Source organism: Linepithema humile, chromosome 6 (genome assembly GCF_040581485.1).
Source record: "Linepithema humile isolate Giens D197 chromosome 6, Lhum_UNIL_v1.0, whole genome shotgun sequence".
In the NCBI taxonomy this organism is placed as follows: Eukaryota; Metazoa; Arthropoda; class Insecta; order Hymenoptera; family Formicidae; genus Linepithema; species Linepithema humile.
In genome coordinates this window covers 28,716,009-28,741,222 of record NC_090133.1, presented here as the reverse complement: position 1 = coordinate 28,741,222, position 25,214 = coordinate 28,716,009, and the positions used below count along the sequence as shown (strand labels likewise).

Sequence of the window (25,214 nt, the reverse complement as noted above, 5' to 3'; positions counted from 1 at the left end):
ATCCTTTGAGTGATTCTCGACACGATATATGGTGGCGCTTTTGCTATTCCCCACTTCTTCAAAAGACCATCTGACTACGCGAGTGTACAAAATATACACAAGCAATTGGGTTATGTTATTATCAAACCACATAACATATATGCAATCATTTACGACGTTTAATTATATATTTTCAATATGACCTCATCAATAGGACGCAGAATTCTTACAAAATTATGCAGAAGCAAATTAAACAGTTTGTCATCGCAAATTATTGTCACAAGATTTAGCAGTATAGCTACTGAGGAAAATGTGAAGTCTGTGAGAAATGCCATTCCTGCTTTGCAACCGGGAAAAATTCAAGCTGCATTGCTGAAAGAATTTTCCAATCCGCTCGTTATCGAGAATGTCGAGCCGCCGAAAAGAGTGCAAGTAAACGAAGTAAGTATAATACTTAGTTAAAAGCTTACTATATTGCAGAAATTAATTTAAATATTATTTTCATAATTCTAAGTAATGTTAAAGTTTGTATTTGATTAGGTCAATAATAATATCAAGAATGTATTGATGTAATTGGAATTATTTCTTCCAGGTTCTCATTGATGTTCATTATTGTGCTTTGAATGCTTCCGATACGCTTCTCAGCCAGAACTTGTACACATTTGAACCAAAATTACCGATGGTTCTTGGTTATGAAGTTGTTGGGAAGCTGATTGAGATCGGTGCAGAAGCAGAGAAAAATGGCTACAAAGTTGGCGATAAGGTCATCGCTCTTAACAAGGAACGATACGGAGGCTTAGCTGATAAATGTCTGGCAGAAGTTGGAGTATGAGATATACATATATATATATCCAGAACATAAATTTTCTTACGTAATTGTAATCTTGCTAATAACAATGTTATTTTTTAAAGGATATATGGAAAGCACCTCCTATGGCAAGTTCCAGAGATGCTGCTAGCATCCTGGACAACTACATTACTGCTTTAGTTGCTCTAGAAAGAAAAGTCAATATTGACGAGGACGACATGATCATAATAAACGTTGGGATAAGCGGCGTTGGCCTGGCAGCAGTGGATCTTGCGACAAATGTCTTCAAGGCTAAGGTTCTTTTGCATTTTATTATTTAAATGTAATATTCATAATTCTCCAGGCTATGGCATAATATTTATTTCTCTATTTCTTATTAATAAAAGCCTAGATTGAATAGAATGCAGCAAATTAAAGAGAATCTTACAAATGTAACAATGTTATATTACAAAAGGTCGTAGGAGTTTGCGCTTCAGAGGAGGGAGCGGGCCAAGTGCGAGAAAAAGGAGCGTTTGCATCTCTTAAATACAAAGATAAGAAATTATTGAAGCAGATAGAGGAAATTGCAGCCGAACGAGACATCAAAGGCATCTTCGACGACGTCGATGGAGAATGTTTCAAAAAGATATTAAGTTGGTGAGTCATAAAGATCTAATCAATAGAAGTAGATTTCTGGCACGTTTGAAAGAGACTGGCGCACTTGGATTTCCGTCGGATAAGACACCGGTAGAATACGTGATGTTTTTAGCTTCACCGACGTCTACAAAGACGCTACGTTGAAGGACTTGCTGCGTGATGACAATTTTGCTGTGGTGGTGCATCATTTGTCTCGCGAAGGTACACAGTCTCTCTATTTTTTAACTTAGATATTTATAATTTAACATTTGGACGTTGTATATTCACTTGTAGCCTTTGTCATGAAGGGCGCGTGATCGTAGCTGGCACGGCAGCGGCCACGACGGATGTTCATTCAGAGGTGCAGAAAGGTTCTTTCAGCGTCACGGGCTTCAATCTTACGGAATACAGGAGGAAAAAGCCTGACGTATATCGGTACGTTTTTATTTCTTTTCGCCCGTTGTAGAATAAAATTTCATTTGTGTCGCATTTGTCTGAAAATTAGCGAAGCAGGAGACAACGTGTTACAATTCCTTGAAGAGAAGCTCATTACACCATCTTGTTCGCTGATTGTTGGCTTGCACAAAATTAACGATGCCTTACGATTTCTTGCTGAAAGTAAATCTTCGGGGAAAGTAAGTGGTAGATAGAATTTGAATTCTTTTTCCATTGTCTTTTTTCCGCATATTAAAAACTTATCGAGCAAGCTTATAAGTGTTGCTTGAAAAATTGTGTGGCAAATAAGTTAGCATGTAACATTCGCAGGTCGTAATTGACATCAGAAACAAGGATGCTGATGCAGTGAAAGTGACGGCATAAAGAGATCTGTATGAATTCTTCATAAGTAGTCTACAATTTCTAAGTTCCAATGCGATTTAATAACAAAAAATATTTTTTTGCACAGTGATATTTTGTATATATCTAAATATGATAAGTATTATATTTATATGAATATAAATATATATTATATATAATAAAATGTTAAGCTTTTATTTTTAAAGATTGCCAATAAAACTTGCTTCTTTCAAACTGCGCCTTACTCGAAATCAAACTCTGCGAATCGTAACGCTCTACATTGCAATCGGCAGTGCTGTTGGTATTTCCTTTACAGCGGTGTTACAGCTTTTTTTATCGTTTCAACTTTAGCATTACCAAAGATTTACGGCCGCTTGATTAGACGCGGTTTATGCAAAATGATTGACAGCGATTGGTTCGATTAAGTGAGCTATTTTAATGAGTCATGAGCCTCATTGCTCATGCCGGAGGCGGCGCGTTGACATACGAGTTACGCAGCAATTTTTACGCACACCGTAATGTGCCGGTGTGTTTAAGCAGGATAGCTTTGCGGATGATTAACGGACATATGGGACATCCGTCAAAATTGATATACATCATGGGAACCGTGAACACGCGAGCCGCTCTCTTCGCGTCACAGCAGCATGCGAGATTACATTTTGCGTATCGATCGGCAGCACAATTCTCATTCAGAAAATTAATTTATCTATTAATTTTTCACACGCGGAAAAGTGCTTAAAGAAATTTTGAAATGCCTGAAACAATTCTTCTAGTTCGCACATTTCAATAACTTTTTGATAACTTTATTTAATTCGGCGATTAACTCTTTGCTCGTCGGGTTAATTAGCATTTTCGATGTACAAAAGGGAAGCAGTGCGCAAATTGTTCTCGTCCTCCGTCTTGGTCTTTGCGAGAGGTCTTTTAGGCGATAGACGTGGAAACGTCTATCAAAAGTGATTAGCCGGTGACTCACGATAGCGCACGGCGTGGGTGCACGCCAAATTGCACTAGCTGATCGTGATCCAACACCGATACCCCTCTCTCCGAGATCAAATGTAATTGCAAAATTGTGTCGTCCTTCTCCCGGACATCCTACGTTGCGCGAAGGCTACCGACTCGATCGAAACCTGTCATGTTACTTAGGAATGTGACGGAACGCAACACCCGTGATTATTACGCCCGATGTGTTTAGGTTTATCAAGGCTACTTTCGTTTATGCCTGACCTTCAGAATTATTATGAATATTAATAGAGTTATCGATTGCGTTAAAATTTGCACAGAAGAGTCTAATATTGTAGGAAATAATAATTGTCGAAATTAATTACTTAAGAATTTATTTTGTCGTCATCATCGATTCAGTTTATGAAGAGCAATTTTTCCAATAGACGTGTTCGCTCTTTTGACGCTTTTTTTTTGTATATAATTCCAGCATTTTGATGTTACAATTTTGTCTTGTAATAAAATTTTTCTTTATTAAAGATTTTTTTTTTTTTTTTTTATAATAAGCTGAACATCAACTTTTGCGTGGTTGCATTACAAATTCACATATACTGATATGTTGATAGTTGACACATTCCAGCTGTACACCAGCCTGCGGTGAAGGCCAATTAGAGCGGTTTTATGTCGTTAATCATAAAGTGGTTCGAGTTCAAGGTGGCCTCTTTCTGATTAATCGTAGGCGTGGATTTCAAAATTCAATTGTCCAGTCTGGCTCGGGACACACCGTAGACAGGGGTTCCTTATGTAAATTTGCTTTCCCCTCCTAAACCTTGGAGTAAATGGGCAACGACGCGCCGTCGCCGTCGCGGAATCGAGGAAAATTGCCTACGTCGATCGTTCGCGTTCCGCGCAAATTTCAAGATTGGAACACGGCACTCGTATATATGCACAAAAATGTGTAAAAATTTATTTATAACCATATTAATTCCTACAATTCATTTAACGTTCGCAGAAAAATTGTTTAACTATTAACGGACATGAAATATGTATGGAATATTGCGAAATGTATGATGTAAGGCTTTTAAAGTAAGAAATTAATAATTAGGTCGCTAGATAATTAATAAAAGAACGTGGTGAAAGTGCGTATTTTGTGCTGAATGTGACTCGTCGATTCTTCTCTCTCCTATTGATATAAAACGATGATTTTCGCATTAGGCGGATAAAAAGAGGATTCCAGACATTTATAGCGTTTTTAACGTGTTATAAACATGACGTTAAATACCGGCTTAGACCGAAAGAAGAACTTATGTAATTGCATTCGCGCAAAAAAAAGGAAATAAACTCGTGACTTTTGCGTGCGGTGTATTCTTTTATAAAACACCGAAGAATACCAAGAGAGAATTTTCTTCACACGTCATTAATAACTATTTATTTGTCTGAGATATCTCACAGGATCCATAAAGTTGAATCGCCGCGTGAGTCCGCAGAACCGCATGGGTTTTTTTGAAAAAATATCGTGGTCGCATGAAATAACAACAAATAATTAATAATTATCAATATTAGACATATTTATTATAATTTTGCTCGTCAAACTTTTCAATTTCCACGATAATATAACAGGATTGTTATTCATCGTACGTTTGGTCCTACGCGAAGGATTCCTTACTCAAACTACTTTTCATGGGTTTGCGTTTATCAACGGGAGGGGCCCTTTCGTCTCGGATTAACTCGTAAAATAGCCGTACAATATTTTACATCTCTAACTATAGATAGTGATTACGCTTGCGTAACCAGCAACGTATCCTGAGTTGGTTGCCCAACGTGATCCGCGTTAGATCGCCGCGTGGAGCATCGTGCGCCCATAGCGTAAAAGGATCCCGTAAGAACGTATGTATTTCGCAAGTAGTTCCAAGAAGAATGGCGATCCCGCCGCGCAGATGGTTTCCGCGATTTCCGGTTTCCGATCGTCCGTTCTTTGTTGGATCCGCGAGGTCAATAAATCAATGGCCGTCTTATGTTGAGATTAAGTCTAAATTAATTAACCGGATTGAACGCGGAGGGAATAAAATCGTTTCGAAAGGAGTGCTGTGCGTAACGAACAATCGCGTTAACCGGAAACGTTGTCGGGCAGGCATGCAGTGGCGTAACGTACCCACCATTGTAGATCATTTCGATCACAATCGAATAAGTCAACTCAAGGATCTCCTGGCTGCTACTTGAAGCTGTTTCTGAGGAACGGGTTTCGCAAGTGCGATGAATAACAATCTTGTTAGCGGGACGTCGTGTGTTGTCGTTGCGATCAAATTGAATCTGACAAGCAAAATTACGATGTGTCTGACGTGTTTAATCGTAAATTACCCGCTGTTTAACGTAGTCGCAATATTTTCCGGGAAAAAAAAAAAACAAATAATTTGTGAGTCGTAAAAATTGATAAGTTTGTCTTTTAACGCTCGCAAGAAGTCAATCATTTTAAATCAATTATTACTAATGCAAGCATTGATGAATTGCCATGTACGTAAGACGCTCTTTATATGCAAATCACTCTTAAATCAATTGCGCGAAGGAGGAGAAAGAAAGATGTATTGTAATTCAATTATAATTCTGGACCTAAATATTCACACATTCACCCTCGCGACGTGAATTGACAAAATATGGCGTTTTATGCAATATCTCGCTGTTGATTGCTCGCGCAACAACCTTGGAGGTGTAAAAGCCTCGCGCAAAAAATACTAAAGGATTGCGTGACATGACTTTCGCGATTCTTTCTAAAATCTCAATCTCACATTGGAGATTTGAGGATCGCGAATTGTAGATAGAATCCGACTAATCGGATAATTTCAAGTAATCTTGGCCCACTTCGTCCTGATTGATCGAATTCCAATTAGTAATCCTCAATCTCTAGCACGTTGCCTGATACGAGCTTCAATAAAGAGAGAAAGAGAGAGAGAGAAAGAGAGACAATCATGTGTCTGCGTGCCACAGTTTGTCAGGTAGTTCGGCTGGCAAAAGAGTCACATACTGATAACTGGAGCAAAGAGTGTTGTGTAAGCTGGTGGGTGGCCGCCTTTCTCTGCAAGCAGCTGCCAGGTTTAACATTGCCGCCGCCGTCGCGTATACCGGTCGCTGGATTTTCTGTGGCCACAATATGAAAAGATCGGCGAGAGACGCGCTGACAGACTCGCGCGACTATCGTACGAGTCGTTGAGAACTTAACCGGAATAATTCGATAAGGAATATTTGCGGCGGCGGCGTTGGATTTACGAAACTCGGGAAAAACTTGTTGAACGGTACTGAATTCTACTTAGATCTGACATTTGATAAATATGTGGGAGGAAATATACAAGTTGGCAGATAAATGGAAACAAACGTGTGAACAGTAACGTTGAATTCGTCAGAAGAAGTTTCCTAAGATTTGTAATCATGCGACTTCAAATATATAAATGAAATATTTAAGTATGGAAAAATTTCATAGAACGAGTTAAAAGTAGAGTATAATTACAAAAGAGCAATTATTTATGTAAAATTAAAACGGCTCACTGCATTTAATCTTGCATTGCTGCACTTAATTTAATTCAATATTGCGCTGTTTTTAATAGCTTTGGCGAGGAATTTCTTCGCTTCTAAAATTCTTAAGAAATTTTCTCCCTCCTTCTTCTTTTTCTGGATTAAAATGATACGCTGAAAACAAAAAGAAAAGGATTGATATTCTCCTTCTGCTTTCTCAATTATTTTAAATTTTTGAATATGCTAAAAATATTACCTGTTAAAATTGGGGTTTGTAAAAAAATTGGACAACGGTAATTTCGGTGCTGATTTTACAGAAGTTATTTCGAACGCTGGCCAAACGTAAAAGGACCGGCAATTAACGAAAAGTCGGACAGTTGCAGATACGAACTGATTTCGAGAGATTGGACAGACAGTAGGTGAGCGAATTGTCGCGAAGGTCGCCCAGCTCACTTTTCCCTCGCACTTTTCTCGGCCGATTCTCGGACTCCTTGCGGACCTCTTACTCCTGTCCGTCTGTCTGCTACACTTCCATTTCATTGTGAATGCTATAAGCCGTTTGCATATATGTAAGCCAAATATAATATGCAGGTTTCAATTAATAACTATTTCGGTAATTATTTTTTCTCGGAATGTGTATCAGTTTTTCTCCTGGAAACATTCTACACACAATTCTCAAGCATTTCCAAAAATTGCAAATAATTTCGGAGTGAAATTTTGGACGAATCATTATTTTGCAATCGTAGCAGTAGGATTAAGCAGCGAAGCGACGAAAGATTGCAATATCTCAAATATGCCGGCTATTTTTCGGCGCGTTTCCTTTCAGCGTTGATGGGATGATTAAACGCGTCGAAAGTAAGCCTGCAATTTCGGCAATGCCCATCGAAAGTGACGTTAACACCCAGGATTACGCGATTCTGTGCTAAAGGTTTTAGTTCTGAAGCGATACATAACGCGCGATGCGGTTTCATCTTCTTTCATTATGGTAATTATTATGCTCGTACGGCAGCTGCTCGTAAATGACGATTTACGTTCTGCGTACGCGCGCATAGAACCGCTCGTGAAAAATGCGTGAGAACCTTCTTTGCGCAACGAGCAGGTATCCTGCGAGATAAAATTTGCTTAGTTTCAGATAAAATCCGACAAAGTTAAAACTGAAATAAAATTAAAAAAAAAAACAAAAATTAAATTAAAATAAATTGATGTAAAGAAAAATAAAATATAATTATATTAAAATTATTACAAAATTCATAAATTCTTTTGTTGAGGAAAAAAAATTATTTTTTAAAAAACTAAGTCCAAGAGCCTTCCCAAACTTTTTATTATGTCGAAAAATTAAAATGTTCATGACGAATTGTGTAATTTGTAATAATTAAGGATTTGCTTGATGGTCCAGTGCATTCGGCGCTTCGGACAGGATAGCAGTGGTATCGGAACTCCGGCGAAGGCTCTATGGTGGACGAAGGAGAGTAAAAGAGGGGATTTCGCTGACAGAAGGGATAAGAAACCCATGCACGTACTCTTACCGGCGGTACGACGACTTCAGTCTGACGATCGCTTCCACGGAGCGAGGTTGACTAAATCCGACGTTGACCCGGGATTGTCCGTCGGTCTTGTCTTGAATCCTGTGTGTCAGGAGTGACCGGTGCAAAAAAAAAAAAAAAAAAAAAAAGAACGAAAGGATTCGACGGTGTGCTCCAAAATTTCGTCGCGACAAACGTTCGTTTAAATTGTACTCTACAAAAACAGAATTCGAGAAAAATTAACTAGTCACAATTAAAATCTGGCTAGACTGCAAGAATTATGCATATAAAATTTTGACAAACTTGTGGAACGTCGTAATGTACGGACGCTAAGACAAAAAACTCAAAAAAAAAATTTTTTTTTAGTTATTTAAATTGTTAATTTTTTCGGGAAACATGAGAATGCAAGTTTGAATTTTTTTCAGCACTTGTATGTAATAATTTACATAATAATTAACATTTTTGCTGAGAGACCGCAAATTTCGCTATTCCGCGAAAGAGAAACGTTCCCTGCGTTTTCGCGGCACGTGCCGCCGCCGTCGCTCGCTAATCTCGGAGCCGACCCGAAGTCAACGTCGTGGTGCGTGGTGTGCAGCTAGCGGGAGAGAAAGTGTTTCGCTGTGTGTCTCTCGATTTTTCGGTGGAAGAATCGACGATCGATCATCATCGGCGACGATGAGAGACTCGCGACTCTTCAGGACAGCATGACAACCAGCGCGTGCGATCATCCGCGTGCGCTAACATGCGTGTTCGCGGATACCGCTAGATCTTCCTATTGCTGCTGAAAGGATAATCTCGACGGAGCGCGAGACTCCTCCTGATAAGAATCATCGAACGTGCAAAACGATCGAGGACCGATTTGCAGGGATAATCACTGGCTGGCAGACGCAAACTACAGGTTAGTAATGCATTTCGCGCTTTCTCTATCTGTGTTGCGTGAGTTTTGTCGAGAATTATTAATTACAAATGAACCGTTGTCGAAGGAGAAAAGCAGGTGAATTTAACGATATGCGGTCCAACCGGTTTTTTTCAGAGTCGCGATTATTTCAGTGTCGAAAGACTCCCGAATTGTTATAAGAATTTACAACTAGTCGTTTCCTAAAAGTTTTAGTGATTGGTAAACGATTTTAAATTACTACTAATGCGCGAATTATTTTTAGAAAACAATTCTCTGCAAAACGCATTGAATCTTGAAAAAAAAATCACGTTTAGAATTGAGAAAAATAACAAAACGAAATCATCTCGTTTCATTCGTCACCTGCGAGTAATTGATCCAATTTCTCATTAATTAAATTAAAACTATGGCGACTTCTTTGATGAAGCTATCTATATTTTTAGTCAACTGTCCATGATATTATGTAATAAACAGGTTGCATATGCAGCATTATGCACGTCGCACACCACCTATGCGCAAAACTGATTTCAACCAGTTTCTCCGATATTTTTGCCCGATTCGTGTGATATACACCATCGGCTTTCACTGTACAACTATATACGCGCTTATAAAAGCCCGTGATATAGAGCCAAACGATTTAAATCACTCACATTTTATTCCTTTCATTACATATCCACGTGCAGAACCTGCAGGATCACTTTGTCAAGTCGTTCAATTTCCTTTTTAACTTCCTGTAACATGTATAAGATTTATTTGTGTTGAGGAACCCGCGGGACATTAATTCACGCCAAATTGTATTAAACAGACCTTATAAAATCTTTGAAGAAATATTTAGAGAGATGTAATAATAAATTATAAATTATCTTCTATACTTATTTTGTCATAAGGGCGTAATAAATAAAACGCTGAAGAAATCATTTCTCTAACACAACACTATCTAAATCCGGGATTCAAAACTCAAATAATAATTGCTACGTATTTGCTGCACAATATAAATACAGAGAATGTTAAATGATTAAAGAAAGTTACAAATTAACGTGCCATTGTCCGGTCGTTTTCTCGCTATTTTCACGTTGCGTCGGTCAATTTTCCACGGTAGAAATTTTACTTGTCTTTTTCCATCGCGCAAAGCAAGAAAATCGACGGACAAGCGAGAAACTCGCCGCGGCGTATCATTTGTTGCTGCAATTACTACGTGCAAGAATAGCACCTAGTGGTCCGTTGCAAATTCATCCCGTGAAAATTTACTCAGGTCTCAAATGATTATTTATTGTATACCGGCTTCATTCTTCTCTATAATCACAAATTTTTATTTTTAATGAGAAAAGTACGATTGAAACGTATATCAACACTATTAAGCTCGAATTGTGAAATTTGCGATATGTAGAATTAGCGTGTTAGCGCAAATTTAAGAAATAAATAAAATTAGCAAATTTAAAATTAAGTTAGAACATCGACAGCCTCGATTAATTTGATTAAAAAAATATTCTTATAATATTTTTAATCCTGTTACAAAAAATATCCCCGCTTTGAGATTACCGCTCTTGTTTTAATATTTAATCTTATTTAATCAATATCTTTCTTTTAATTGGCATAATCTTGTCGATCACTTTTAACCGGCTTTCGGTTTTTAACTTTTGTTTCTTTATTGTTTTATACACTGTAATATCTCAGCGCCAAATATCAAGTCGACAAACTAATCATATGTCTTGTCTACACCAATTATTGATGAAAATTTACGTGATTAAAGATGCAACACTGTTCTGTCTTTTATTTTTATCAGGAAACGTGAGAAAAGTCCGCGAAGATCGCTTCCTCGATCTACTTAGCCGTGTTTGTCGAATAGCTGATCGAATCAGGCGTTTCCTGGAGCGCGCCGTCAGGAAACTCTCTCGCTTTCATTCGCACACACGTGCTACGCATTCACGCTCTTAGAGAAGATATGCCCCGCGCACGCTATCTGTAATTTCCATTTTACTATTTACGATTGCGATGGCAGAATTTCGAATTAAGAAAATCTCTTCTCTACGCAATCACGCGTGTAATTTTCACCATTGGATCGTGAAGTGAAATTATTTATTATATATATCTGCATCGATCGAAAAAAAATGACGCGAAGAAATATAACGCACCATATATTTTATGAAAAGTAGATCAGAGATTTCAACGTTTAACTATGCAAAAAAGACAGCTACAATCGAGAATAGTCGAGAATACTTAAACACACAAGTTAAATAAACGTATCTTTTCTCTTTCTTTTGTTTTTAATTTACATCTTGCCAGGTAAAAATTTGACAATTTTCACAAGTAAATTATTTCTTTGAAAATAAAATAACGCTCAAATATTAATCAAACTAGATTGCTGCAAATTGAAAATCGCGAAAGTTATACACGAGAGCATTACACTTTCTTTCTTGTTTTTGTAAAACTACTCACCGTAACATTCTTGATAAACGTATTTCTATGAAAAATTCCATAAAGTAAGATTTTAGAGCAAGAGGATTCCGTTGCAGATCTTCTCGTGTTTCGAATAGACATCTTGCGATGTGGGTCGAAAAGGCGTGTGCAGGTATACGCAGTTGTTTCTTGCCGTAATCTATCTACTCGTCGAGCCGCGATAATCGGTAGAAAGCACCAGATGCCTCGCATCTTTCTTGTTTGTTTTGGTCGGATTGAAAGCACCAAGGACGAAATAATAAAACTCCTCTTCGCTTTCTTTATGAACTTCCGTCCCAGAGTAGCTTCCTTTTCATCTTTGCTTACTTCTCCGCAAAAACGCGACTGCATTCACGCAAAAATCTTCATCGATATAATAATTTTAGATTTTTTACTTTTTATATAAAAAAATATCAATCATATGTTCTAACTTCTTTTTAATGTTGCGAATGGTGTCTTGCAAACTATCGTCGCTTGGCTCATACTTACGCCAATAAAATAAAACTCCGCACTCGCAACTTCGATCGCGTATATCTTCTTGTCTGATCGACATTTTAATTCGTTCTATTTTTAACAAGACATTTGACCCCTTAACCGTAGATGATTGACATTTAATTCTTTTTTAGTGACGCGGGAAAAAATCTACAAAGTTTAAAATTGTTCTTCAAAGTGCACGAATCTGAATCTCCTTCCTATAAAACTTGTCAAGATTGAAGAAAATTGGAAAAAAAGAAGAAAAAGACTAATACATCGATCATAAATATCATTTGCGCAATGCGCGCAAATCTTATGTGTGATCAGAACGACGGTATGACGAACTGGTAATTGCGAATCTGATTAAGATGTATCAGGAAAGCGATGCTAATAGTAAGCTGCGCGATTTCGCTCTAATTTCGCAACGTATGCAAGACGCATTTTGCACCGGAGCCTCCGGGGAATAAAATGCCACTCCGAAACGCGTGTAAACGCATCGCACTGCGGGAACTCCGCGATGTGGAAAGCGCGCTCGTAAAGACGTTAGACGTAAAAGAGCGCGGATTAAATTTCGTGCTTGTTTCCTGCGAGTTTCGTTTGCCGTTTGAGTTTTTAGGCACGAGTCGGGTAGAAGAAAATCTTCGCGCCTGTTAAGACCGGATTTCGCGAGATTATCGTGAAATCCGGAAGCGATGACATGGAAAAAGCTGACACGGAAAATTGGTGATGTGAGAAGTCTCTCAAATCCATTGTTTCTTTTCTAGATTTTCGAAACGTTTTTTCGACACGATACTAATCACTTTTACCGATCACTCAAAATATCCAGGAACTAGCAAAAAATTAAAGAGAAAAATGATTGCATCGAAATCAATGCGAGTGTATAATAAAGGATGAGAAAGATCTTCTCTCGCGATGGTAAACTTTCTTTTAGCCGCGAAACATCAACGTAACAATTTTTTTCAGATTGTCATAAAAACTTGAGCGTTTCTTCCGTTTTTTTCACTCCTCTGTTCACTTCTCCTTCTCTGTACCTCCTGCTCCCGCCCGTATCGCCCGAGGTGCACGATCGATAACTCTCTAACGATAATCGATACCGCGTTACGCAAGCCAGCGCCTTTACGACACGACCCACGCGCGAAATGCATTGTAAACCTTTCTGGAGTTACGTCGCGTTACGCGGAAAGAGCGCGTAAATCGCCGCAGTGCCCACTGCGATTTTTTTTATCACACTTGACCGCTCTATCCATTCTATTAATTTTATCGAGTTATTGCGCTGTCCCTTGCAACGGACACGCGTGTCATGGCACCCACATATTTCGTTCAAGTGTTATTTCACACTGTTACATTTCATATTATTACACTGTTACTTTGCCGATCGCTCTCTTCTATCATTATCAGCGCGTGCAGGGTGCAATTTTAGAAAATGGTGAAATTTTAAACCTGCATTTTAAATATAATAGCGTAAAGAAGAAATGTATGTGATTTCCTAAAAGCTTAATACAACTTTGAGGAACTGCAATAAATAAAGAAAGTGTTACAAAAGTTTATAGAACCATCTATTACGCTTGAGAAGATGACCAATAAATTACGGCCTTCTCATGAATATTAAAACGTAGCTTTACAAATTGGACTCTTAATTAGGAAATTTATGCACATACTTAGACTTCTTAGTCACGGAACTTTTTTCTACTCCCTTGCAGAAATAAAATGACATAATTTGATCCCGCAGTTTCAAAATTGACTGCGATAAAAATGATGTGTTTAGTGAAACTATTATAATTATATAATACGTAGGCGTTACACGTAATAAGACAACACAGATATTCCGATGGAGAAAGAAATCACACCTAGCCAATACGTGTCGTGTGTCAGCTTGATTACACAGCGGCTACTCATTGCAACCCATCACGAAATTAGTGATGCCGAGTAGACGCGTGCACCGTTACGCGCGTCGCGAATAAACGAAGGACGCGCGCGACACGTGTAAATGCCGCTGATGAGCCGTTACTTTTGCAGCGGGCTTGACGTGTCTCCGTTGCACAAAAAGATTTCTTTAACGTCTGTTCAATTTTATTCAACGTAGACGCGAATGTAATAGATTCTAAACAAGATTAAGACATGCGGGGTTTCTCAGATTGCAGAGATTGCATTTTATCCTCTTGCATCTCTCATTTGTGTGTAAGAAAAGTAAATAAACAATTAAAAATAGTAATTTTGATACAATATCTATGCCGAATGTCTTCGACGCGCATTCACTAGCGTTGAGCGTTTTCGTTGAATTTCGAAAGATCTTTTGTTCCGCGCGATTGATCGACGTGATCGAATCTGATAGACATAAATGGACTATCGACACTGGAGATAGCCGCCTTAAAACATATCTGCGCTTTCTTCGCGCGGCGTTCAGCTTTTCTTGCACCGGTTTGCTCAATATGGTTAATCCATTATTATGTCCAAGTTTGCAATATATTATTTACTGTCTAAATAATTTGTCGCATTTTTTTAATGCAGTGTTTCAAATTATTTCTGCATATATTTGCAAAAAATCTTTCAGTCATTTTGCTCAAAAATTTTTAGTTTAAATATTATTAGTATAATACACGCGATTGATAGCAATCTAATTAATGTTGAATAAAATTAGTGAAAAATACATATATTCTCCTTAAAAATCTGCAGAGATAATTATACACTCGTACATGAACGAAGCGCTTACCTTCAATTCCGAGCGTTATATATTTTCGGCTTTTTTCCTCTTGAAAGTCTCGCGAGTCTCCTTCAAGATTTACACATTCGCCACGCTAATAATTCGCGACGACAGTAAATCGCTGGAATAACATATTTAATAGGGATAATGAGATAGTTGGGCGAACAGTTGGGCGAAATGACGGACAGCTCGACGATAGCGTAACGGCACTCGTCTTTTACTTTCACGCGATCGTCGCCGAGTACGTGAGTGGTCCTCGTCCGATGATGTGGGATGATGACTTTCGGGTTGCTAGACGATGCCCGGCCCATTCCGATGATGTCAAGCAACGTCTACGGAGAGAAAAATATAGTCGATTATACTTGGTCAGTGATCGCGGCGTAGAAATAGAAAGGATGAAAGCAAAAATGAGACACCTATTGCAACATCATTGTGCCGCGGTATCATTGTCAGAATGAAAGCTCGATTAAATCCGAATGACGAATCGCCGCTACCGAAAGATCGCTCTTTCAACGAAGATTTATGAATCGCGTCTCGCCGTCGACGGTGCGTTTGAAATTTTTTACTTCACTTCTCTTTTTCTTTCTCGCGCCGCGCGATTCTCCGCCGAAGGGAAACGACGCGGTGATTCAGACGCACATCAGCGCTGATTTGCCGGACGATAAGGTCGGTTTATTACGCGGACTGTTAATGTAATTACTGCCATTAGTGAATTTACATAATGCGACATCTTCATCCGGCGAGTCCGAAAGCTCGCTCGTTCGTTCTACTTTGTCCATCCCACCCGTTGTTTACGGATTACCGGCGCGCGGCTATTACCGCAAATATCTCCGGGCCGGCCAGGTCGGCTGGCCGCTTGCTTTCATTACGTTTTCGTTCCGCCGACGATTTCCCAATGATATAATCGGTAGTGAAGACAAGCTATGATAAGCTCGGCAAACGTGGCGTTTAAAGTGCGTCGTCCGGCGCACAGAACGAAACAAACTGCGCGCGGTAAAAATGCAAATTAATATGCACAGCAGCTCGGCGTGCCGGGCGCTTACGTCACTCGCGCGGGCGGGTAATGTAATGACGTAATAAAAAGGACACTCGCCGTGTGCCGATTAAGTCCGCGAGCGTTTTCCCGCAACGAGTGGGCGGCTCAACCCTTTCGCCGTCGCGATCCAGTCGCAGGGCGTTTATATCCTACGATCGATATGAGGGATATGAAGGTTGCTCGTTACACATTTATCTATTTGCAGCGCAGGAATTCCAGGACAGAGAATAACAATAGGCTAAGCCGAGCGGCTAAAGTGACTTACGGGTTTAATCGGCACAATCAGGTGTATTAATGGCGTCTGGCGAGCCAGCATTTATCAATCAATCTTCTGTACTACTTAAGAAGCGCGCTTTTCCCTGCGCAATTGCGCTACAAAAGAAAAAAGATTCAGGTATGTTAATAAAGGATTTCTTGCGAATTGTTTCTTATTACGTTCGAAATCGTTAAAAACGTTTCCCCCGTTGTTGCATATCATAGCGATCGTTATCTCGTATCCTTGATACTGGAACAATCACTGTCATTGACTCGGCGGTAGCGCGAGATGGATATCCCCTTTGTGGTTTCGAGGTTGAAAGTCGGAATATGTATTTTAGTTATAAACACGCGAGATATCCTTTTCTGCTCACAAGCCGCAGAATGACATTGAGTCTCCGCTAGTTTCAAGTAGCGATGCAAATTACGATAGCACCAAGATATCAATGTAGATTTCACATTCACGCCTCTATTTTGCAGTTTACTTTTCTTCGGAATAATTTTATTCGGCCAAATATAATTTACGTATAACGTATCACGTTATTGCAGATCAATAATCGCGTACAAAAAAATAATTCCTCAAAAATCAATAACTTCTTAAAAATCGAGATAATATTACGAGTTCATCGGTCGTCTCTTTGATTGGTAAGAAGTTGAATAGTTTCGATTCTTTTCTATCTTCCAGCTTCTTGAGTGATTAAGACGCTTATCGTAATCAGTGTAATCTTAGGACGGTATCACGTTTAAGACGCGTTAAGATGCGTTACACGCGCGCGTTTCGCACCTCCGCGCGGGAGGATGTCACGCCGTTCGTCGCGTGACGAATAAAGATCTTCACTCTGGTGGCAGCCACCGTCGGGGCCATGGGAACGTTTCAATATGAGCGGCTCATTCACCGGCGAGCGACGTGGCTCGTTACAGTCGTGCGAAAGCCGCAAGTAGGTAGAAAAAAAAAAACAAAAGGGGTAAACACAATCGGTTAACTGGACGGTGAACGTTTATGGGAGAATGTCCGCATCGTATATCGATACATCAACTCCGGTGCTCCGCCGCTGGAGCATAATGCCGTAGATCGCGATTCGATCGGCCAACCGTGAAATGCACGCGTGCCGCTCGCGGAGAAACAATCCTTCATTCGTGGCGTCGCAATCCCTTAAACTTCCCCATTTAATACTTTAGCACAGTTTGTAATAATGAAGAAAATGGATCGCTAATTTCCAAGGCAGGTGCAATCGTGATTTACACACGCACAACCCGTAACTTTTATTTTTTAATGACAGATTCTTGATGAATTTCACGCTGATTTTATCTCGGCAAAAATAACGAGGATAATTATCGCTTATCAGATCTTTGTAATTCCGAGCTTTAAATCAAAATTTTATTCGAGTAGTCTGTTAAAAAATATAATTCTGCTATCTGCTTGTTCTAAAGCTTCAAATATCGAGGCATCGACTGTCGACGCCTCGATATTTTCCAAAGAGAAATCGATTCCAATTATGGTCGCAAATTGCGAGATACACCCTATTATAGCAGTAACACACATTTTATAAAATTTTACGAATATATCCTGTATCAAAATTACAAAAAACAAAAATAAACGCAGCGAATCGAGTGAATAATGCGATTATTAGTTATGACATAATTACGAAACAGCGTAATTAACTTGAGCAAGGACAGAAACGTTCTCGGCGATTATCCAAGAGTCGCCGTTCATTCATTCGGCACCGTAGCGATCATCGTCCGCGCTCCGCGATCTCATTCGCGAGTCGGCATCGGCAATCCGGAGGCGTGCTTGATTTATGAATCCGCGGATAGATCACGATTCTCCGCACGGATGGCCGTTGCACCGGTTGCCCGAGATTTTCTCGGGCGATACAGCGCCCGACATAGGTATATCCGCTAAACGCGATCGTTAAAGCGGACAGGTGCACGCGGAAAAGAAAGCCGCGATTTTTGCCAACAGCCCGACAGCGAATATTACTCTCTCGTTTTCGACGTGCCGATTCGCTCGTGAGCGAGCGCTTTTCGGCGCCCGCTGCGATTTATCGGGCGCGTTTTCCGATTGCGCAACTCAAACTCGTAAACGCGTCCGCTGCTCATTATTCCGCCGCACAAGCCGATCGTCCGGATAATTGGGTCCTTACATAAGGATCGTAGGAAAGTTCAGTATTAATCCCTGCGCGCGGAGGCGGATGAGATCGCGGAAGATCGCGCATGGCGATTCCTTCGGCGGCATGCGGATCGGCTGTATTTAAGTGCCATAAACGTTTCGTAGAAATCCGATTAACGCAGAAGGTACGGCGATTAATCCCGGAATGAACGAGGGGGAATGCAAACGTGAAGGAATGCAAACAATCGGGTGCTGGGGTTACAGCCGGTTCACCGATGCGCTTGTTGCAGATGCGCGTCTCTTATACAGCGAGGAATCATCAAATTGACCGTATTACTTGACAACTTTTTCTTTTAAATTCGAATTTATAGTTATTTAAAATTAAAAGATCGATATTTAGAAAATGTAAAATTGAAAAGTGCTTCGATAGTCGTGTCTCTTGCGCAAACGCCGCGCTATTTAAATGAGATACATTGTGGCGCTTAAACCGCTTCGCTTCCGGTTCTTTAAAGAAGTCAAATCGAGATCGAGACTAATCCGCGTTATCTCGTAGGAAATTCGTAACTTCCTGGTGATCCAGGAAAGGGGTGAAACAGAGAGACCCAGATCATCGGCACGATCAACCGGACGATTGGCACGCGAACCTCCGGTCAATTTCCTGCTGATCTGGAAACGCGGAAATCCAGGACGTAATTGGTAATCGATTCCACGTAACGGCGTAAACGCGTAATCGCTTGAGCAAATTGCCTGAGGACAATAGGGCTTTTTATCAGAACGTTGCCTGCCGTAACAGCCTGATTCAAATCCGTTTAGATCAACGGATATGTTGCATTTATTTAGTCGAGAGAAATTGCGTGCTCTCGACAGATTAAAGTGCCGATAAATGTAAAGTTTTCAGATTTTATATTTTATAAAAAAAATAATTACAAAAATTTTTGTACACTTTGCAGTACATACATTACATTTTTTTATTATATTCTAATTTTCATATCTTAATTATGTAGATTTTAAATTTATCCTTTCAGATCTAAACCTCCATAAAATATTTTCTCATAAATATTTTGCAAATTATGAACTTAAGCAGTGGCATTTGCACAGCCAAACACTTTGCTCTTGTTTAAAAAATTCTGCATATTATAAATCGTCTTACAGATCATCTACATTAAATCTCGCGATTACATTTCACGATTTCTGCATTTTCTTATCGTAGAACGAGTATCTCGTAGATCATTATGATATGTGGAGCTGAAGAAAAACCCGAGTGACTCGTGACTCGCTGCGAAGAAGAATAAATCCGCGGCGATCGCGGCCGTGCGATCGAATCGCCGGATCCGTCGCGATCGGTTTAGAAAGTTCAGGATGCGCGGAGGCACGAGGAGGCATCTTCTCTCGCTCTCTTTTTCTCTCTCTCTCTCTCTCTCTCTCTCGCTCGGCTCGCAATAAATGCGCAATCCGCGATTCTGTCTTAATCCGCGAGCTGTCACGGCCAGAATAGCCTCCCAATAAAATTGCCGCGTGAAAGACTACATTGTTCCACGGCGCTCGTTTATGTAATCGGCGAATTATTGCTGTGATTATTTGCGTTTTGATTTGTACTGCCGATATTGTGTCCGACCAGCTTGGTCGGGCTTGACTCGCGATCCAAGATAATGAGGATGCTGCGAGCTCTATCGTAATATCTAATGATGGAAGTAACGTCATGGAAGGACTGAGATCGATCTACGGCTATTGTCTCGTCAATTAGGACATGAATTAGCATATCAATTCTTTACCAGGGAAGTTTATGAAGCTTATAGTTCACAGATCACGCTATCGATAATCTATTGTACATACGTAAAATTGTTATGAAATCGTTTTGAGATATCTTATTACATCTAATAATCTATAATAATTTTCTTATATCTTATTAGATATCTAATAGTAAAATTTTCTATTTAATTATATTAACATTACCGCCTTTCCCCACCCCCCCTATTTTCTGACGAAATTGTTACCCAATTTTTGTATCTTATTTGTTATAACGTGTGCGATATATTATACGTTATTTTATATGATAATTAATGATCAGGAAAAAGCGTCAAAATATTTGTTGACGTTTTCAAGATAAGCTCAGAATATATAGTCATTTATAAATATAAATGTAGTAAATTAAATCACTCTAGAAAGTCGGCGCTTGATTCGATTTTGAAGAAGCTATGCGCGTTTACTATAATCTATCTCTGCATTAATCTAGTAATTAGAGGCAAAAAGAAAGTTATCTGGTAATTAGAGATTAAAACGAAAGTATCGCTTAAACGGCGCTCCACACACAGCGTATATCATCAGCCCGGCGTTTCTATGAGCTTCTCGCTAAGTCGAGAAATCGAGGAGGATTAATTTATTTCGATTATAACATTCCGCTGCTGCAAAGCTTTTTCTGCACGTTCCGTATTTAGGGAGGCGACAGCGCACCCATCTTGGCGATGCGAACGACGACGAATGCGAATGCATAACTAACGCGAAGATTAATCGCACGAGATTAATCACACGAATGCGATAGAAGATAATTGCATTATCGCAAATTGATTCGCCGTACTCTCGCGCATTTTCCTTCTGCTGCATTCATTTCTCAATCAAAAATTTATTATTATCCCGGTGAATAAATGCGAGATTAAACGCGCAATATTTTTTACGATGTAAAAGATAAAATATTAATATTTGAGAATATTTTTGCGCACATGAATTTTTTACTTTCGAAGAAAAAATGGTATCTGCAGTTTTAATTTATGCGAAATGCGACATTGCGCCTCTCGGAGACGATTTCGAATTCACTTTCCTCCGCGTAAAATTAGAGCCAGCAGGTAGACGACTACTAATTAGAAACGAGAAACGGCCAGCTTCCTGACTTCCTGGCCGCTTAACTAACGGCGACAGTTGTACTTCTCATTACTTCTCACAGTAAATTATTTCATCCCTCAATAATTATTTCTTTTTTATCTCATCAAAATCTTGAAACATATGATAGTTAATAAAAACATCTCCAGAAAATTATTATTATTTTTCTATATAATTATCATGTTTTTTAATGTGCTTTTTCAGCGGTTGAAAAAATTATATTGAAAATTGTGTAAAAAATATTGTTTTTTTGGTAAATAAATATTTTTTAATTTTTCCAAGGCTTGTTAACTTGTTCTCGTGTATAGTAAATCAAAAATAATTGCGCTTAAAACTTAACGATCGCGCGTGTAGACGAGAGTAAGATTGCAAGATCACGCTGGATGGTCAGTCTGGCCATGAAAGCCGGCTCAATAAAGGCGTGGCGATCCGATCGTCTTCGACGATCATATCATGTGATACCGCGAATCAGGGAAAGTCGTTCGCCGTGGAAACGACCACGGCCGCGGCCGATGTGCCGGTTTTACGTAAGGTGAAAATCGTCTCTCAGGAGCACGCAGGAAAGTGCACCGAAACGCGCAGAAACGCACACCTTACGAATCGCGCGCACGTATGCGAGCGGTCCGCGCGCGTCGCATACGAAACATCCCGTACACTATTTATATGCGCAAAAAACAATTTCGCGATAATTTATCGTTGAAAATAACACGCGATTCGTAGTGGAGAAGAAAAGAAAATTCGTGTATATTATTTAAATGAGTAATAAAGAGTCGAACGCATTGATTTACTATTCATTGTGTGCGGAAGGCCATGCATAATCGCCGCTGGCGAAAAATCGTAAATACCGCCCGGCGTTATTGAAATTCTCCATCGGCGTGTGTTTATGGAACCCGCGGCATCCTCCTCCGGTTGTTACATTGATTTACATCTCGATTGCACGCGCCTTTTATCCACGATCGACTAAGCCGTGGCCGGATTAAGCGGACAGATTGCCTCGCGATTTTTTCCCGGCTTAACGATCGTACGCGGGAGAATGTAAATGAATATCTCCGGACCGGACGGGCCTGACAAACTATGATATATACGCCTTCGCCTTCGCGGAGGGAGGCTGGGTGCAGGATACTCGGACCCGGGAATGATCGAACCGCGCCGATCATTCATAACTGCCGCACAAACGTATCGAAGAAGTGCGCCGGGGATCGCGGGAGCGTGTTATCTCGGCATCATTTATCGACGGCGACGGCCGAGCCACGATTCGTTTATGATAAATGGGGATCCGATAAACTTCGTGTCTGCTTTACAATCGCAATAAAGTGCACAATGCGAGCCGCGCGTAAAAGCACGCTGCGACTGCACTTGTGCAATCCGACCTTGAAGCTATGCAAGTTGTACGATTGCCAAATATTGTGTCCACTTCGGGAATTTTTTGAGTTTCTTATCCAAGTCCTGCTCTTAAAAAAGGCATGTAAATTTTGATATTATAATATTATTTTTATTAAAGATATAGTTATAATACATGTTTCTTTATAATTAAAAGAATAAAACGCACGTAGCGCGCACTGATGTGTTTAGTAGTTTTTAAACGTTATATTAGTTTTTGGATAAAACTGAAAAAATTAGAAAACTTTTTGATATCATTAAGTAAATAATAACTTTTGAAATTATTGACTTCAATTTATAAATTAATAATTACAGCAAAGTATTATTTATTTTAATTTTGATATTGCACTGTTATTTTAATGATAAAGTTTAAAATTTATTGTAATTTTAAAAATCGTTAATTATATTTAAAAAGTAATGGATAATCATAAAAAAGGGGAAAAAATTAGATTGCACGATAAAAGAATGAAAGGATTTAATTAGACGTAAAAATTTTCACAAAACATGAAAAAATTATAAACTTTCTGTACTTATATGAGTGCAGAATCTATAATTTTCTTTCTGTTTAATTATCGCGTTGAGAAATAATTCGGGTCGCGAAAACCATCAGCCGATTCTTCGTCATCCAACGAACACACCGTTATAACGCTTACTTGCGACCTGAATTATTTTCAGTGCAACGCGGCCGGCCATTGTTCCGATGGACTTTCGAACGTTCCCTGCGTATGCATATGCGAGTAAATTCTTATTTATCATTTATCGCACGTACGAAATCGGCATACGTGGCGCCGCGGGCGAAATAAAACGCCAGGAATAAAAGCGCAACACATGGATGCACGATTTCTTACGATATTATAATTTCAAATGATTTATAAAACGTTCGTAAAATTTTCTAAAAATTTATTGTAAAGAAATGACGAGCGGAGAAAGCTCTTGATTGATTACGGTAAAATTATGAGATTACAGAACGCTGGTTGAACAATTTCTAAATTGCGTTCTCGACTATGTATTTCGTCATGGACGTTTGCTCGCAGCAAAAAGTTGCCTAATTAGTAGCAGTAATTAACTCGTGCTTAAGAAGGTCAATCAATCGGTTTACGTCGCTCGTCGATTCACATTAGACGGCGCCTGTTCCCTCCTCGTGCCGCGGCTTCTCGACAAATATTGACACTGACGGTGAATGTCACACATCCTTCGAAGCTACTGACCGTCCGCAAGAGCACACAAAGACCGGACAAGTTTATTTGCCTCGGTTATTCTTTTACGCCTCCGAGCGATTTAGCAGCAATTAGTGTGGCTTGTTATTACGTTATTATTCTCTCCGAGACGAAATTGTTAGAACGACATTAGCGTTTTATGCGTTGATTCGTGTCTCCAACATTATATGTTCAGTATACAGAATGTCTCTCTTATGATAATTTGAGAATATTCTGTATTTTCTAAGATCTTATCTATATTGTATCATTCAGTGTATTATAATTTCGACATGCTTATGTATTACTACATGTTTATGTAATCAATCGCTTCTTTCATTAATTAAACACCAAAATAAAAGTTCTTGATTTCATTTATCTGACCGGTTCGCACATCCTACCGACACATTATATAATTTATATAAATTATTAAAAGTATTTAAGCCGTTTCGAGAAAATTAGTTCTAAGGATGCTTTTTTGCTTTCAGGCTGAAGAAATTAATCATATCGTAGCCATGAACCTCGCGCTGCATGGATTTTTGCTGCAGGGTAAGTTTCGTAATTTTTCGATCATTTTGAAAGCAACAGGCAAAATTTATTTTGCAATATACCTATGTGAGTTAAGTTAATTTGATTAATTTGACACTTGACAAACATAATGACGTAAGGAACTTATTAATTATTTAACTCTCACATATCATAAAAGAAAAGATGGATGAGATCATCGATAAAATATTTCTTTTTAATCTTTCTCAATAGATAATCATATGACGAAATCATCTTTTCACTCAGCGAAGAAATTAAAAATGATCTGCTGTTAATTTTTAATTTTTGTTTCGGTATTTTGCGACTGCAAGCTGCACGAAACACGCAGTTTGTCCCAGTTCCGTGACTCATCGCGCATATTCGTATGCAGGTGACATTTTTTCCCGTGCATCCTCTCCGCGGCAGGATGCACAAAACTCGCGTCCCACGATAAAATCAGTCTTCGGCGTTTCCGAGGATTAAGCCGCGGGCTAATTCGCGCGCGAGACGCTTGCCTATCGAGGATGTCCTCGAGAAACGTCCGGCTAACTGGGTTTTCGTGCCGAGACCAAGGTGTTTCCTACGTGAACGTAAACACGCGCGTGACGATCGAGTACGCGAGTTGCGTACGATTCAGGAATCGCGACTGAATCGTCTCGCGCGTGGGACGGGGGACGCGCGGTGCAACACGCCGCGGGAATCGCGAATGAATCGCCTCGCGCAATCGGCGCCGTGCATCGCGTCATGCAAGTAATTATCATTATTGTAAGAAAAATATAAATATCGAATTATACACAGAAGCTTCAAATTTCAATATAAATTAAATATCAGATGAGAAATTCAAGTAATTCCATTTTTAGAGAATCATAGAGAAAGAACTTTTGATCGAAGAACTCGAAGAGCACATAAAAATCTTATTTATCGTTTAAATTTTTATGATTAATATTTATTTTATAATATTAACATTTTGAAAACTTTTTTACTCCCTCATAAAACTTGGAAGATCACTGGTCGCAAAGATCGCTATTTTATTGGCATATTTGCCACGGCGAAGAGTAAGATAAAAATTCAATGATATACACTTGTAAAATATAATATAGATATCAGTTTATAGCTAGGCGATAGAAGCCTCGGCGGTAAATAATGTTTAGAGGCCGAGCAATAGCTGTCGT

At 39.3% G+C, this 25,214-nt stretch overlaps 2 protein-coding genes and 2 long non-coding RNA genes across 6 annotated transcripts in view; 2 read left to right on the top strand and 2 right to left on the bottom strand.

The window, feature by feature from the left end:
- The first annotated feature begins 69 nt into the window (after nucleotides 1-69).
- LOC105671204 (quinone oxidoreductase-like protein 2) lies at nucleotides 70-2,431 on the top strand. Its single transcript, XM_012365161.2, has 8 exons — nucleotides 70-420; nucleotides 572-805; nucleotides 892-1,083; nucleotides 1,242-1,423; nucleotides 1,536-1,624; nucleotides 1,711-1,837; nucleotides 1,908-2,037; nucleotides 2,168-2,431. The coding sequence occupies exons 1-8, from the start codon at nucleotides 178-180 to the stop codon at nucleotides 2,219-2,221; spliced, it is 1,251 nt and encodes a 416-aa protein (XP_012220584.1). The 5' UTR covers nucleotides 70-177; the 3' UTR covers nucleotides 2,222-2,431.
- Nucleotides 2,432-6,773: 4,342 nt separating this feature from the next.
- On the bottom strand, nucleotides 6,774-8,275 carry LOC137000403 (uncharacterized). The gene is made up of 3 exons (XR_010890664.1): nucleotides 8,167-8,275; nucleotides 6,897-7,188; nucleotides 6,774-6,814 (listed from the first exon to the last, which is right to left on the bottom strand). It is a non-coding gene; the product is annotated as an uncharacterized lncRNA (long non-coding RNA).
- The window catches only part of LOC105671183 (enolase-phosphatase E1-like), a 51,392-nt gene continuing 33,364 nt past the window's right edge, over nucleotides 7,187-25,214 (top strand). Inside the window, exons 1-2 of the mRNA XM_067356770.1 lie at nucleotides 7,187-9,061; nucleotides 24,006-24,066. Of these exons, the coding sequence (XP_067212871.1) occupies nucleotides 24,033-24,066 (34 nt within the window). The 5' untranslated portion in view covers nucleotides 7,187-9,061; nucleotides 24,006-24,032. The remainder of the gene's footprint in view (nucleotides 9,062-24,005; nucleotides 24,067-25,214) is intronic.
- LOC137000402 (uncharacterized) overlaps nucleotides 13,508-25,214 on the bottom strand; it is a 38,809-nt gene continuing 27,102 nt past the window's right edge. For 2 of the 3 annotated variants that reach the window (XR_010890662.1, XR_010890661.1), the window contains exons 4-5: nucleotides 15,971-16,077; nucleotides 13,508-15,001 (exon numbers count right to left, since the gene is read on the bottom strand). This is a non-coding gene — a long non-coding RNA (uncharacterized lncRNA). The remainder of the gene's footprint in view (nucleotides 15,002-15,970; nucleotides 16,078-25,214) is intronic. The other variant, XR_010890663.1, reaches the window with a different exon arrangement.